Source organism: Carettochelys insculpta, chromosome 7 (assembly GCF_033958435.1).
Source record: "Carettochelys insculpta isolate YL-2023 chromosome 7, ASM3395843v1, whole genome shotgun sequence".
In the NCBI taxonomy this organism is placed as follows: Eukaryota; Metazoa; Chordata; order Testudines; family Carettochelyidae; genus Carettochelys; species Carettochelys insculpta.
Window position 1 is genome coordinate 38,409,608 of NC_134143.1, and position 15,622 is coordinate 38,425,229.

General features: G+C 40.8%; 1 protein-coding gene across 1 annotated transcript in view; it reads left to right on the top strand.

Moving 5' to 3' along the window:
* The first annotated feature begins 3,927 nt into the window (after positions 1-3,927).
* A1CF (APOBEC1 complementation factor) overlaps positions 3,928-15,622 on the top strand; it is a 30,434-nt gene continuing 18,739 nt past the window's right edge. The window contains exons 1-5 of the mRNA XM_074999513.1: positions 3,928-4,026; positions 8,459-8,593; positions 10,219-10,349; positions 11,935-12,173; positions 13,070-13,234. Of these exons, the coding sequence (XP_074855614.1) occupies positions 3,928-4,026; positions 8,459-8,593; positions 10,219-10,349; positions 11,935-12,173; positions 13,070-13,234 (769 nt within the window). The remainder of the gene's footprint in view (positions 4,027-8,458; positions 8,594-10,218; positions 10,350-11,934; positions 12,174-13,069; positions 13,235-15,622) is intronic.

The window sequence follows — 15,622 nt, forward strand, 5'->3', positions numbered from 1 at the left end:
AAGGGTCAAACTGAAGAGACAGTGAAGAGAAATTTCAAATAAAAAAGATTAGTTTTAGCCAGTACATAGCTACAGTGACTGCATTTTGCATGAGATTAACTTTATTACTCAAAGGACACACTTTAGCAAAGCTCTGGTTATGAATTAAGGCCTAAATTGGTACCTAAGGTCAATGCATGTGTTTGACTTCATGCACTAAGACAGGAGTGCACTAAGTGTGTGGGGCGGGGGGAGAAATGAAATTTCATAAGGGGAGATGCAGCACGATCAGCTGCTGGGTCTCAGTTTCATCCATTTCATTAAAAATGTTGAAATATGTTCCTGGTTTTAGGTTTACTGTTTTTACATTCTTCACACTTACTCTCTTACACATGCCAAAAGCTGGGTTTTGCTGCTGTTGTTTTTCTTCATATGAACATAACCACAGTTTCCCTTGGTTTGGATTACATTAGACAGGTTGCTAATTGCAAGGACTAAAAGTGAGGCCCAGCATAAAAAGCTTGCTCATCCATGCACTAAGATATATCCCCTTTGTAACACTGACAGAGCCGGGTTACCAGCCCTAGAAATAGAACCTCTGAGCCTCGGGTCTAAAGCCCTGCACTGTACCACATGAGCTAAAGGCCAACTGGCTCTCAGCTGAGGCTGTAGAGCAGAGACTTCACTCACCCCAGATGAGGTCTCAGTGCCTCTGGGTATTACACCTTGATTTCTGCTTAAGTGTGTTCACTCATCTTTGCATCTCCAGGTTCTCTTCCTGTAATGGCTGGATCCGTCCATAACAGGTTGTGTTGAAGCACCCCAGATACCTATCAAGCAGCTGCTCAGGGAGGAGAAGTGAACTGTAACCATTCACATACTTCAAGTGGCTTTAAAAAATTGAGAACTAGCTTACTTCATAATCTTTCCCTGTGAAGTTTAACACATAAGCGTACTATTATTAGCTTATTAACCTGGGAAGAACACATGTCACTCTACAGTGACTGGGACAACCACAATGGCAAAGCACCATAGCTCAAATTCAGTCCTAGCACTAGTGAATTTTTAATTCTCTCCTACTTGGGGTGGACAACTCTCTCGGACTAGATGCCATTGCCACAAACGGTGTCCAATCAGGAAAGTTGGTAACCCAAAAGTCCTGCTGCTGTCTCTCTGTAGCCCCATTTACTAGAAAGTGGCCTAGCAGCACGTTACCCATTCCCTACTTCATAAATCTGCTCTTTCTCAATGAACCCCACAACAATATACTATACAGCAGGTGTATATCAAATAACTTCAGCATTAAAGAGCAAATTAATTGATAAAGATTTATTTTTTATGTACGGAGTCCAAATTACTCTTTTTGTTTTGTTTTCTTTTGTTTCCCTACAAATCCCTCCTCTTTCTCTCATTCCCTTTGGGCAAGTTTGGTGCCTGAGACACATAGAATGAAATGTTTCACACACAAACTATTCTTTTATGCTGAGGGGAAGTACAGTAGCGTTTTAGGGGACACTCCAAAATAGCACGGTTGTATTTTTCATACAATTGTGGTTTTTACAGTGTTTTGAGATTGCATATTCTTAATTAAAATAATAAATTTACAAGGCAGTCTTTGCTTTCCCCTCCTCTTCCTTCTACTCCTTCATTCTCTCCCCCGCCCCCACTTTCCATTGAAAAGCATATTCTTTTTCTCTTGCATTTTCAATGCCTGGTTTCCCCCAGCTTCATTTCTTTCTCTTCTCCATATTTTGCTCTCTCCCTATGGTCCAAGTTCATATGGGCATTCAGATGTAGCCAGTTATGGCACTCACTTACCCTCACACAGGTACCCCCAGCTGCTCATTCTACCATACTTACACAGATTACTCTGTACCTCTCATTCTGGTGTATCTCATCAGACAAATGTACTCATTAAAAACCAGAAGCAGGTTCGGCAGTCTCTACCTCCTCTTTCTGGCCTTTTCTAACAGCAACAACTTGCAACAGAGTTCAGGGCTTCTACAAAACAGCAAGGATTGGAGCAGTGGAGCCCCCAAAATACCACACACACTTTTTAAAGACTAAAATTTGTTATCTGTTCCCCCACCCCTTGCTTTCCTGCAAAGTGGAGTTAAAGCAATTATTCCAGCCCTGCCTTAAAATACATTAAGGAGCAAGTGGACAAGGTGTTATACAAGAGAGAGCTACGGTGTGACATTTTAGTATTTATTTGATAGACTGAAACAAGTACCGGCAATTATTTGAAGTGTGCAGGGTTGAGTTCCGTTACCCTCCATGTGCTGTGTTAGCTTAGCAATAAACAACCCTGTCTCGTTGTCTTTTTGGGTTTGGGGTCTGGTATATCAGTGCTTAGACGCTCTATATCCCAACATTGTCATAAAGACCCAGATCCTACAAACATGTCAACAGATGCTCAACATTAAATATGTACTTTAGTGTAATTTAGTTCAAAGGGAATAGTCACATATAGAAAGCTAAGTGATTGCAAGATCAGCACCCATGTTTATCACAATGCACAATGGAATGTAACAGTATTTGGTCCCTGACCTATGCAGTGTTGGGCAACTAAATATTTTTGCAAATCCAAATGCTCAGCATTTCTAGACCCTCTTGGCATGTTCAAATACTATCAGTCAGTGCCTGTTTTGTAACAAAAAAAAAAAAAAAAAGCCAGTATTCAGCCATCTCCCCATACCTCCCTGCAGCCAATCACGCTGTTGGTGCTGCCAAGCTGCCGGTACTCAGTACAGGCAAGTATCAGCACAAAAAAAGTACTGCCATCAATATATACAAATCCAAACCTTTGAGCACACTTAAGCTTTGTCATTAAAAATTGTATTTTTTAATAGCCTGAAATTTTGGATGCCCAAATATATAGGTCAGTGAAGCCACTTTTAAAATTTGGCCCTTTGCTAGTACATGGCAATTCACAATGGTTAAAAACTAAGTATTACTGATATTTCAACTTTAAAAAAATACCTGTTAAACTGTAACATAGGTCTTAAAAAAAGAGAAACTCAGGAGTTAACATTCTGAACCCAAACATCCTGCATTCTAAGTGTAACAGCCCCCAGGCAGACTCAAACCTGGCACCTCTGGAGCTTTGTGCAGGCACCTCTACAGTTTCAGCTAAAAGCCAGGGGACTCTCAAGCTTAGGTGACAGTCATTCTGTCTCTGTGAAGTAGTCTAGGTGATACTGCACCACATATAGGTGTGTGGGTTATAGTCTTCTGCTAGCTGAGGAAGCCTGTCCAAAGCTTCATAGACTCAGTGGACCCCGAGGACAAGCCCCCACATGTAACTGCCCACAGGCAGACTCCAACCTGGGACTTCAGGAGTTTATACAGATGCCTCTACAGTTCAAGAGAAAAGTCAAGTGGCTCTCAACTTAGACTCTAGCAGATACTCACGCTTTCTCCAGGAAGTGGTTTAGATGCCATTACAGGGGACAATGAACCACATCTAGGTGTGTTCGGGGGGTCCATAAGCTTGTTCAAAATCTTAACTAGGGTGCAGATCTGAAGTCCTCAAATGGTACAGACTCTACAAACTGCTCTGCATGACCTCCATGTAGAACTCATTAGCTTTGCTACAGTTTAGCATAGCGTGATGGTCCACCCTCCCCAAGCAACTTGGAGTCCCGTGGCCTTAATGTCAATGTTTACACTCCTCGGCGAAAGGTTGTTTGAAAGCCAGTTGTGGATCTAACTGTTGTGTCTTGTCCCTTCCCTGCTACGTGTAAAGGGCAAGCTCATTTTCCTTTTGACCTTTTGTTTTTTCCCGACAGTTACCTCAATTTACATATTTAGGGAGAATGACATGTAAAAATCGTCAGTTAAATGGACTTTCTTCTCCTAGACATATTAATTTACTTAATTTATCTTAAAATTTGATTGCAGTGAGCACCCCTAATTAACCTGATTTTTTGCTGATAATCACTCACAATGGAATCAAATCAAAAATGCGGGGATGGATTGACCGGCACACAGAAAGAAGCTGCTCTCCGTGCATTAATTCAGCGCACAGGATATAGTTTGATCCAGGTAGGAACTTGTGATCACAAGCTTGAATGGTATTTTTCGCATAGTATTTAATTTTGGCTTTGATTAAGTAGTTTTATCAGGGGCTTTTGAGTGGTAAATACTCACCTAGGGAACCTTCCATCTTTGTCAGCTCTCTTCCCTTTTCCCCATTGTGTACATCTGAAAGATGCTTAATTTTAATAAGTAGCACTGAATTCTTCCATCAGTTTTTCTGTAAGTAATAATATATAGTAATAGTCATGTTATGGTAAGCCAACCAAAAGCCCAGCACTGAATATTTCTGAACCTCAGGGAAGAAGTTTTGGATTGCAATCTGAACTTCTCAACTGCATTTCATCTTTATAATATACCAAAGCAAACTCATGACCACCATATCCACACTCTGCAGGGACTAGAATGGCATAGATGAGGTGTAGCTATACTGACCTACCTCTGTAACCCACAGCAAATGAAGAGGTTTTTCCATCATTGTAGGAACACCACCTCCCAAGCCATAATAATGAGGTCAACAGAAGCACGTTTCTATCAATCTGGCTGCAGTTAGGCCATGAGTTACTTTGACATAGCTACAGCACTCAGCAATGTAGATTTTTCCAATCTCTGAGCCCTGTTGATATAAGAACCTCGTAAGTCAATCAGTGTAGATGAGGCCTGAATCAGAAATCCTTTGCACTTTACAGGTGTTTAGATCAAGTCCAAATTTGATGCCCTAGGATCATTTTCAGTCTCTATAGATTAAGTATTTTGTATATATGATAATAGAAAAGAGATTGTTTATCAGCCTTAATAATTAAAGTTTATTTAAAGTCTGTTTGAAAAAGGCCCCAAAATGGGAGACGTATTTGTTTATTTTATCTAAAATTTGTAGCTGGCCAGGGAGCCCTTCAAAAGTCAAATTATCCATCTGAATTTTGAACTGAACCTCAAAACAAACATGGACTCAGCATAATTCATTTTAAAATGCAATAGGATAGTGGGCAATCCTGCAAAATCAAGCAAACACTTAGAGCATGTAACTGCAAATGCTAAGAAGCGTGAGTTTTATGGAGTTTGGGGGCTCACATCCTTCAGTTGTTTGGGGACAGAAGTATGGTAAGCAGCACAGCAGTCCAAAGAAGCAGTTTTGGACTACAAGGAACTTGGACCTACCAGAACTAGAAGGCATGGAATTAAAAACGCACACGCACATGCACACACAAAACCCTAGTGTGTTTAATATAGCTGTGTGCACATGCCATAGTTAAGCAAATATTTGGGCTTGCTGCCTTTTAACATTGTTATCTACTATACTGTACATAAAGTGAGATAAAAACAACATGTCTAGCGCATTTTTATTCTCTGTTGTGTTCTTTATTCCAATCTTATTTTTCCAATTTTCATCTGTTTTTTTTTTTTTAAATATGTGATCTCTCTCCTTTTTCAGTTACTTCAAATGTTCTTCCTCTCACACCTTTCCAGTGGTGCTGGAACTGCTTTTGGGTGGGGGTGCTGAGCTTCACACACACTCCTCCTTTTGGACCTGATGAAATCAGGTTGCCAACTGCCTCAGACTGGACAGACCAGACTCCATTGTTGCAAATGGAATATGCTCCATATGCCCCATCCTGTCTGGGAGAGCTGGCAACCCACACTGCCCCAGCCTGGGACCACAGCTGCAGACCCCTGGGCTGGTGGTGGGAAGCCAGAGCCAACAGGGCTGGCAAGCTGAGCCCGTGGCAGGGACAACAGGCAGTGGGACTCAGAGGGCCAGCAGAGCCCATAGAGCCCGTGACAGGACTCTGAGGGCCAGCACAGCTGGCAGGACCCCAGGAGGATGGCAAAGCCCACTGCAGCAGGTTAATGTATTTGTAAGTGAATGGCATGACTCAACAGAAAAAAAAAAATTCAGTCAGCAATGTTGTCACCTCACAGGTCATCAGAAATCTAACCCAGCTATTGACTCGCCATAGATTAGGTGGAAGGGGGAAGAAATGGTTCCTTACGTCCCCTCACGTTTTTGCAGCTGAATGTGTAGGCCGTGGGAAGAGTAAGGGTGGGATAGGGCAGATATCTGCATACCATAGTGATGAGTTTGATGTGAAACCTCAGAGAAGGTGAGGAAAGGGTGAAAGGAATGAAAGTGGAAATAGGAAACACTCTCACAATGGCACGGAGGGACAAAGGGAGGAAGAACCTGCAATGCAAAGAGGAATAGAAAGGCACATATATGCAGGAAGTAGGAGGGTGGGGAGTGCTGAAGCACCCATAGGTTTTGCAGACAACTTTCCCATCCCTGTGTGCCAGTCAGTCAAACTGCTGGCTCCTCCAGCCCAAAGTCATGGCTTCTGGGTGGCCCCTGTGGGATCCTTTCACCCTTTCCTCACCTCTAAGGTTTCACATCAAACTCATCGCTATGGTATGCAGGTATCTGCCCTATCCCACCCTTACTCTTCCCACTGCCTACACACTCAGCTGCAAAAACGTGAGGGGACGTAAGGAACCATTTCTTCCCCTTCCACCTAATCTCTGGTGAGTCAATAGCTGGGTTAGATTACTGTTTCCTTCTGTCAATCTGTGAGGTGACAACACTGCTGACTGAATTTTTTTTTCCTGTTGTCATCCCATTCACATACAAATACATTAACACAATTAACTAATTAAAATAAAATGTTTTGTTTTCCTGCATTTTTTTTTTGTGGCATGGTAAATCAGCCTTTTTTGTTTCTGTTTTCAAAATTCCTTTGACCTAGCCTCTCTTGAATGGATCCTGCAGGTTCCATATGACTGTACTACACAGTAATCACAGTTCAGTCTGTGACAAAACTGAACAGATTTATCACACCACAGCTATAGAAACTGAATCAATAGATGTTCCTGGAACTCTTCTCTGTCAACAGTGAGCCTAACCTTTACTGCATGCATCGCTCAGCTGAATTACAACTTCAGGGACAGGGGAAGTGGTGTTTAATATTGCCAGTGTAATTGTTTTAAAATGGGATACTGCAGGCACTCACTCCTGAATGAAAGTATTGTTTGACTCTCCCGTTACGATGAAAATATTTATGATTTGCATAATAGTGGGTGACTTACTGCTACAGCTGTCCAGATGATAATTCATAAAAATTTCTTGGCCCCTCTTCACTTATACGCCTGATTAGTTTCCCTCCAACATCCTAATCAATTTTACCTTGCTGTGTTCTCTCCCTGTTTAAGGCGCATGAAATGGTTTCCCTTTTTATGAAATAATTTATGGCTGGAATGACTTGAGAGCAAATGGCTAGAGAATTTGAGCTTGCCTACCTAGCAAACTGCGGTGTAAAATCAGCAATACACGGGCTTGTCATGCAGTCATTGTGTGGATAGTGCCATGCCAAGTGAAAATCTGCCCTTCCCCCACCCCCACCCTCACTGCACTCACTCCCCTTCCAAACACCACCTGGAAACATAATTCTTCCAGGATCAGATGTGTAAGCTTGTCTCTTGTTAGATCTGTATGGCAAGAAGCTCATAATTAATTATTAAAATCCAGTATAAATGTAATCATTAATAAATGTTTCTAAGCAGTATGCAGATTGTGAAAACTTGCACTTCTGTTGAATCTGTTACTAGGCTAGAATCAAAACTAACATATGTCCTACTGTGTGCACCTGTTAACACCAGGTTTAGAAAAGCTGTTTGATGTTGATTTTAAGGCAACTCAAACATCTGAAAAACCTGAAATAACTGAAGTCAAGATGCTCACCTCTCCAATTCTCTAATGTATGTTGCTTGTGACTCTCAGCGAAAAATCTCTGCAGTACCAACGGGTCATCTCTCCAGTACATCGGCAAACTGCCATTAGCCACTATGGAAGGCACACTTAGGAGCTGACCTTGCTCTTATTGAAGTCAGTTGGAGATGTTTTTTTTCATTGATTGTAGTGGAGCTGGATTTGGACACCTGGCTGCTTTCTGAAACTCACAGAGCACAAGTGAATTATAAACTTTGAATCTGTAAAAGGAGTCTGATGCTAGGCATGACATTTTTTAGTCCATGGCTGACTAGCATCCCTGTCTAATATATCGTGTTCTATTAAACACGACCATATCAGAAAGTTAGTATTCGACTAGGGTCTATCTACACAGTTCAACTTTAAGTAAACAAAGATAGGTAATGCAGTAAATACTGAGTGACTTCATGGGGCATTGGGTTAGGTCTTAATGAGGGAGGGTTGTAGAGACATTGTTTCAGATGACAAGAGCTGAAAAGGATATTGTTGAATCAGGATTTATGAAGGGACAGAGATGGTGCCAGTGTTAGATTAGCAGAGAGGCCAAGTAGGAGTGGAGATGAATAGGAAAGAAAGGCACAGTTATGGAGATAAGTCCATGGAGAGTTATAAACACTGGAAAGGCAGTTCTGAGAGATTTCTATCTGTATATTTTAAAATATATGTTTCTTTTCTTTGATGCAGGAAAATGGACAAAGGAAGTATGGAGGTCCACCGCCTGGCTGGGATGCTCCACCACCAGAAAGGGGTTGTGAGATTTTCATTGGGAAATTACCCCGAGACCTGTTTGAAGATGAACTTATCCCATTATGTGAAAAAGTAATGTTTTACATTGAAGAGATTTTTCCTCCTCTTGTGCATGCTACATGTTCCTGATAAAACTATATTCAGAAAGAAAGCTGACTTTCCAATGGCCTGGTACATGATATAACAAATGAAAAATTGAAACGCATATAATTCTAATACACAAACTTTAGCTACTGTTCTTTTGTGTGTGTGAATTCCTAGGCATACAACCCATAGTACTTCTGTAAGGTGTGAGGCTACTGTACAGTTTGCTCCAATTACTTAAATCTGTTTTAAGTCTCACTGTTTATTACTGGGCTAATGTATATGCTTATATTTCTCTGGAGCTGTATAAATATGGGGCATAAAGCAGAAGTAATGAGTAGGGGTGCTTTGATGCATGCTACCTGCACAGAGCCAGTACAAGCAGAATGCCCCCAGGAGCACTGGGCAGAGAAAGCATGAAATAGCATTCCTTCCCCATGACTTTAGAAGGAGCAGCATGTGCCTTCAACAACTCCTTCCAAATCCTAGGTAACAGGTGGTGTGCAGCGTCCTGTCTGATGGCCCCCTTCCGGACCATGAAACACCAGAAGTCATACCCAGCCTTCCCTGCTATGCATATGCAGCCACTGTAACTGTGTGAATTGGCATCCAGTCACTCACATATTCTTTGCACAACCAAGAAGAAAGTAGTTTAAAAGTCATAAAAGCAACACTATTATTTGATTAACCTAATTCACCGCATAATTATCTTATTGTAATTCTTCTGCCTCCCCCATTTTTTAATCCCTACTGTTTATTGCATATGTTCCACAATTAGATTATATGCTCACTGAAGTAGAGAGAGCATAGATGAAATCCGGGATCCAGTGAAATCATGGAAGGGGAAGTGATAGAACTTCCATTGATTTCAGAGGGGGCCAGGATTTCACTCCAGGTCTTATTTTTTGTAAAGTACTTAGAACAAATTAATACAGGATAATAATAGTTGTATGCGTGCAGATGTGCATACCACTAAGAGTAATCACATTCCCAAATTTGGAAGCCTTTCCAAAGTTTCTCCTGAGCCTTCTGCAGCCCTGCTATCTTCTCAGTAATCTTCACTGTCCTCTGTCATTCTATATGGACAGAGAAAAATCCCACCAAAGTGACACAGAAGAAAGTTTGGTGAAGTGGGCTGCACATCTGAGTTTAGTGTCTTTTTCCTGTATTTTGATAACAGGCTGATTTGTGCGATTTGGGAGCCTCCAGTCCCATTCTTTTATAGAACAGACAGAAACTCCATATTTAAAAACAAAAGGCAAATCTGTGCAACAAATCATTATTGTGACAACTGCACATTAAAGTTCCGGAGGCACATGTTGGAACTCTGGGACTGTGTTATCCGAAGGTGTGAATAGAGGCCATTTGAGAGCTGCAGGGCTGACTCAGCCCTCGCTGTCAGTTAAACATTCATGGGTCAGAAAACAGTTCTAAAGTAAAATAGATTCTACCTGATGGTCACATTGATGGAGATGTTCAAACAAGTCTGAGGCGATATGCACACAAGATGGGGAGAGGGAAAGCCACAAAGCACTGGCTTTGTGTAAATAGCTTGTTCTGTTGAGGAAAACTTCCTTTGAGAATGGGTTAGTGATTTTTCTTTTCATTTATAGATTGGTAAAATCTATGAAATGAGAATGATGATGGACTTCAATGGAAACAATAGGGGATATGCCTTTGTAACATTCTCTAATAAACAGGAGGCTAAGAACGCAATCAAGCAACTTAATAATTATGAGATTAGGTAAGCATAACTGGTATGTTCATATAAAGTTGCAATGAAAGGATTCATTAATCTTTTTTATTATACACTGCTTTCTTTCTGTGAGCTCCAAAAGGTTTGTGCAGTTATCTAACCTTAAAACTCACCACATTCCATATGTGGTCAGTCACTCACTTTTTCCATTGATGAAAAGACACAATAATTAGCTAGTTGGAAACTTCCTGCTGAAGTCTTTAAAGATGGTTGGAGCAATAGAAATATTTGTAGATACAGTAAACTCTTTCATATCCAACACTCTATCATCTGGAACTCTCAAATAACTGGCATTTAAACCATATAGAAAAGATAAGTAAATTTTAGTTAAGCACAGTATAGTGAATACAAATAAATACAGCAAATACAGTTTAAGTTTATAGTGTACAATGCTACTGTTGTTGGTAAACAAAGTACTCTGCATACACTTTTGTTTGTTTTTTTAATAGCTAATCATGTTTTTCTTTAGGAGTTATGCCTTGCTGGGTATACCTTTCTATTAGCCAGAATATTTGAATATCCAGAAACCTCCCAGTCCTGGCGCTGCCGGATATGAATTTACTGTAATTTCAAAACATTTTATTTTGACCATTTTGTGTTTTTTAATAATTAGCTTAAATTTCAAAACAAAGTCATTTCATAACAGGAAAATTGAACTTTTATTTAATAAAATGTGAAAATGAAATATTTTAGGATTTTCAACCCTTTTTTAAATGAAAACAGTGCTTTTTTGTTTTTGTTTTTTGGTTTTTTTAAAAAGGAGCTGGTACTCAGCTGGCTCCCTGCCCCAAGTCAGTCCAGCCTTTGGGGCTGCCAAGGTGCTGGTACTCAGTACCAGCAAGTTCTGGCACAATAAAAGCTCTGGTTGAAAATATCTATCAAAACCAACTCCAAAGAGACGGGAACAAGAGATGGTAAAATAGGAATGAATTAAGTCATCAGTCCCTGGAACTCTGCATGGAGCACAGAGAAAGAGCAGGAAGCACTCAGAGAGCAGGAATTCGCACTCCTGTTGGCCTGTGTCATGCAGTCTGGAGAAGGCATGAAAGAGAAAGGGGTATTTTCTCCAAGCTCCCAATTGTGCTGACCCATGGGCCAACTGTGATTTCTCAGGTAGCTGACACAATCGTGAACATGATTGTAAGTCACGGTCAGCATCATATTAGTTAAACACAAGTCTTCACCCTTGTGTTGATAAATGGTACAGTTCGCGGTAAAGTCAACCCACAATTGCTGCTCGAGGAAATAAATGACTAGGAAGCGAAAACAATTGAAATTTATTTATTCCAAAGTCTCAAATTATTTCTAAGCAATCTACTCTCAAAACACTGATGCCTGTCCGCGGGCCCAATTTCACCTCCAAGTTTGTGGGCATGTGAACACAGACAGTCCTAAATATATTCCTTTTTGTCGCAAAGACTGCTGACTATATTGTAGATGGAGTATACCGCTTAAATGGACTGGCCTGACTGATATGTTTTAAACTGTGGTCTTTTGTGGGAAGATGAAGCTTGTGATTTCTCAGAGGACTGACCCTGATTCACTACAAACTGGAACTGTTGTTTGCATGCAGGAATGGACGACTCCTTGGAGTTTGTGCCAGTGTAGACAACTGCCGTTTGTTTGTAGGAGGAATCCCAAAAAACAAGAAGAGAGAAGAAATTTTAGCAGAGATGAGGAAAGTCACAGATGGAGTCATCGATGTCATTGTGTATCCCAGTGCAGCAGACAAAACAAAGAACCGGGGCTTTGCTTTTGTGGAATATGAGAGTCATCGAGCAGCAGCAATGGCAAGAAGAAAACTCCTCCCAGGTTTGGCTGCACTGTTGTTCATGCACCGAGTCCTGTCCCCTGCACTCACAGCAGGACCTCTCACTATCTGACAGATTTTTTTTTTTAATTTAACCTGCCCCAACCCAGCCCCAGAAAGGCCCCCTCAAGGAATGAACTCACAACCCTTGGTTAACAAGGCCAGTGCTCTAACTGGTGGGGTGATAGCTATGGAGCTAGCATTTTGATTTTCCCAGTGGAAAAAAACTGAGATTTGGGGGGCAAAATTGAAAGTTTTAATTTTGGAAGAAGGGCATTTTGCAGACCAAAACCACAACAAAAGTTTCCCAGCCAGTTCTACTCTAATACAAAGTGGATGTGATATTTGCCGCCATCACATTGCTATCACGGCTTGTGTGTTACGTCCTTTCCCCTTTCGCATGTATGGCCTGTCTATGTATTTAGAAAGCTCTCAGAGGAAGAGACTGTCTCCTCCTGTTTGCTCACTCATTGCCTAGTGCAAGGAAACCCCATTCCTGAATGAGCTTTAGACACTACCATACTAAACATGATAGTGTATGGAATCTTTTCCAAACAGCTGCAGAAACATTTTGAAACCAAGCAGTGTAGGGAAGGGGTTTTTGGAAGAGAAGACAGTTCCATTAAGAGAGCTCTCTAAGTGGTCCATAGAATGAAAATGTTCACATTTTTTCCTCCATCCACATTGTATGCTGCATTATCTGCAGTGTTAGAAGAATAAAATCTGGACATCTCGCTAACTGGTACATGTGCCATTGCTTTGAGCTGACATTTTACACCTTCCATATGATCAGTCAGTTCTATTAATTCTACTCCACAGTATAATTTTATACAAAATGTCAACACATCTAGAAACCAACTGAACAATGGTACTGCCAATTATGTGTTACTTTTTGCAGGAAGGATACAATTATGGGGCCATCCTATTGCTGTAGACTGGGCAGAACCAGAAGTTGAAGTTGATGAAGATACAATGTCATCAGTTAAAATCCTCTATGTGCGAAACCTTATGCTTTCAACCACTGAAGAGACAATTGAAAAAGAATTCAACAATATTAAACCAGGTAGGAAATATAAAATACGTTTTTATCTCTTGAGAGTTTAAGTCCATTAAATTGGTAGATCTTGTTCACTTAGGCTATGTTTAGACTATGGTTGCAAATGTATCCCAAAATAGGAACTCTGTGGCTACTTCCTAAGCTTGAAATAGCAGAGCTACTATTTTGAGCTCAGTATTCTGATTCTGCTACCCCTCATCAGAGGGGTAGCAGAAACCTCAAATTAGGTACTTATTTCAAACTCTAGTGCCTTTTGGACAGCGCCAAGTTATCGGGAAATAATTTATGCAATTTGCACTGTGCAAGTTAAGTAAATTGAGAAAAGAATACAGTCTAAACACAGCCTTATAGTAAAATAATATTAGTTGGTCTGCTTTTCTGAAACATTAAATTGGTGGAATTCCAGCATAAGGGATAAAATAAACTGTTTTTCCCTTGTAAAACTTTCAAATGCTGAAACAATTTTCACCATGCTTAGGTTCCCGAACTGCTACTGGTGGCATTAGGTCATCCAGTAAGCTAGTTGTTTTCTAACTGACAGCACAGTTGACTATTTTGCCAAATAGTTCTGCTGCAATCCAAAATGGTGTATGGAAAGTTCTAAGAATTCTACTTAGGTAAAAATATTCATAAGAGAATGATTCAGGCTGGCTGCTTCGCCCCTGTCTGCAGCCATTGACTGACTTCTGAAAATTCCCTACTCTTTTCAAAGGTGGTTTTACAGGATGAACATTACCATAAAACTTGCACACAGTAGAAGCACAAAGCACTTGGACTTTTTAAACCCATATTTAACTGGCACAGGACATGGCAGATGAATGAAGACAGGCAGAAGGAGGGAGTTAAGTGGCAGACCATATAGTTAGTAATGCTGGGGTAGGGACTACATGCCACACCTTCTTCACCTCTCAGTACCAGGCATCTGAGTGGGTTTGATGTGGAGTTACAGGGCTGGCACCAGATACCCCATAACTCAGGATAGACTCTCCCCAGCCTACACACACACTTCTGAATCCTTTCACCTTCCCCACCAGAAGCCGGAGAGTACCTCAGTTTCTGAAGACTTCAGTCGCCTCTTGTCCCAGAGATACAAGGTTTTTCAGCAAGATCCCAGTAAATTACCCAAAGCTGCTGGCCCTTTAGTCTTTGAAAGTGCACTGGACTCTGGTTCCAGGTTGTGACAATTAAGTATTCTTGCAAATGACTAATAACTTCTATTGCAATGTAACCACACTGTGCTTCCACAATGCTTCAAGGAAGGCAAAACCCCCAAAAAGGTATCTGCCAATTTGCCCCCAAAGGAAAAAAATGTTGTGATCCCAAACAGACACAGTCAGGACTACAAAACTCAAACTAGTACTTCTATACAGTAACTCCAGAGAGGGAGGAGGCGGCAGATAAGGAGCAGGTTTTTTGGAGCTAGGTGCTCCAAAAATCCCAAGCAGTTGTTAAAATAACAAAGGTTGGTAGGGGTGTGGAGTTCACATTTCATCTCCCTCTGACTGGCCAATGGGAGGCAGGCAGAGACTCATCCCAAATTTCCAGGGCATGTATTCCCCAAACCCCCAGTTGCCCACCACACTGCAGGTCCACTTATGTTTGCCACCAAGTGAGATGGATGGATGGTTCTGGATTTAATTCGCCTGTGTTGAACATTTTAGAACTTTCATCTCATAACTCTTGAAAATTTATAAACTTAAGTCCCCTTCATAGAAATTTCTTGTGGCTAGCACAAGAAAGTGGTGCAGAGATTACTGTGTTTTCTGGAGTTCCAGTATGCATTTTGTTACATATAATAGAATTTTCAAAAGCTTCAGAGGAACAAAATTCCCACTGAAAAAAATCAGCGGAACATGTGCCCAACTCCTGTAGACATTTTTAGAAAATCCTACCCTACATACTCCTAGGGAGTCTGTAAGAGAAGTCATAAGTCTAATAGGATAATGTGTGTATTAAATTATAAATATTGCTTTGTATTTTTACGTAAGCTTCTGTATTTTATTACTGCCCTGTTCAGTCAGCTGGGTGCTCCCACAGCTCTTTGCTCTTTGTAAGGCTAATTACGCATGCGTGCAGTACTGCAGAATTCCCCCAGGAATAACTCAAATTGTGTATCTTATTTTGAGGGTATTTTGAAATAGACTAAACAGCACCAAACGTTGGAATAATACATGATTTTGAAGCATCCCTTACTTCTTCTGCAACAAGGAGTACCGGGATGCCAAAATAGCATGCTCATTATTTTAAAAAATATTCCAAAATAACAGGTGTGTTTCAAAGACACAGAGTAGGTATTTTGGGATATTGAGGTATCCTGAAATAGCTCTGCCCTGTAGACATGGCCTGGATGGTGTATGTCTGTGTATTCACATATTCTGCAAAACTGCTTTACAA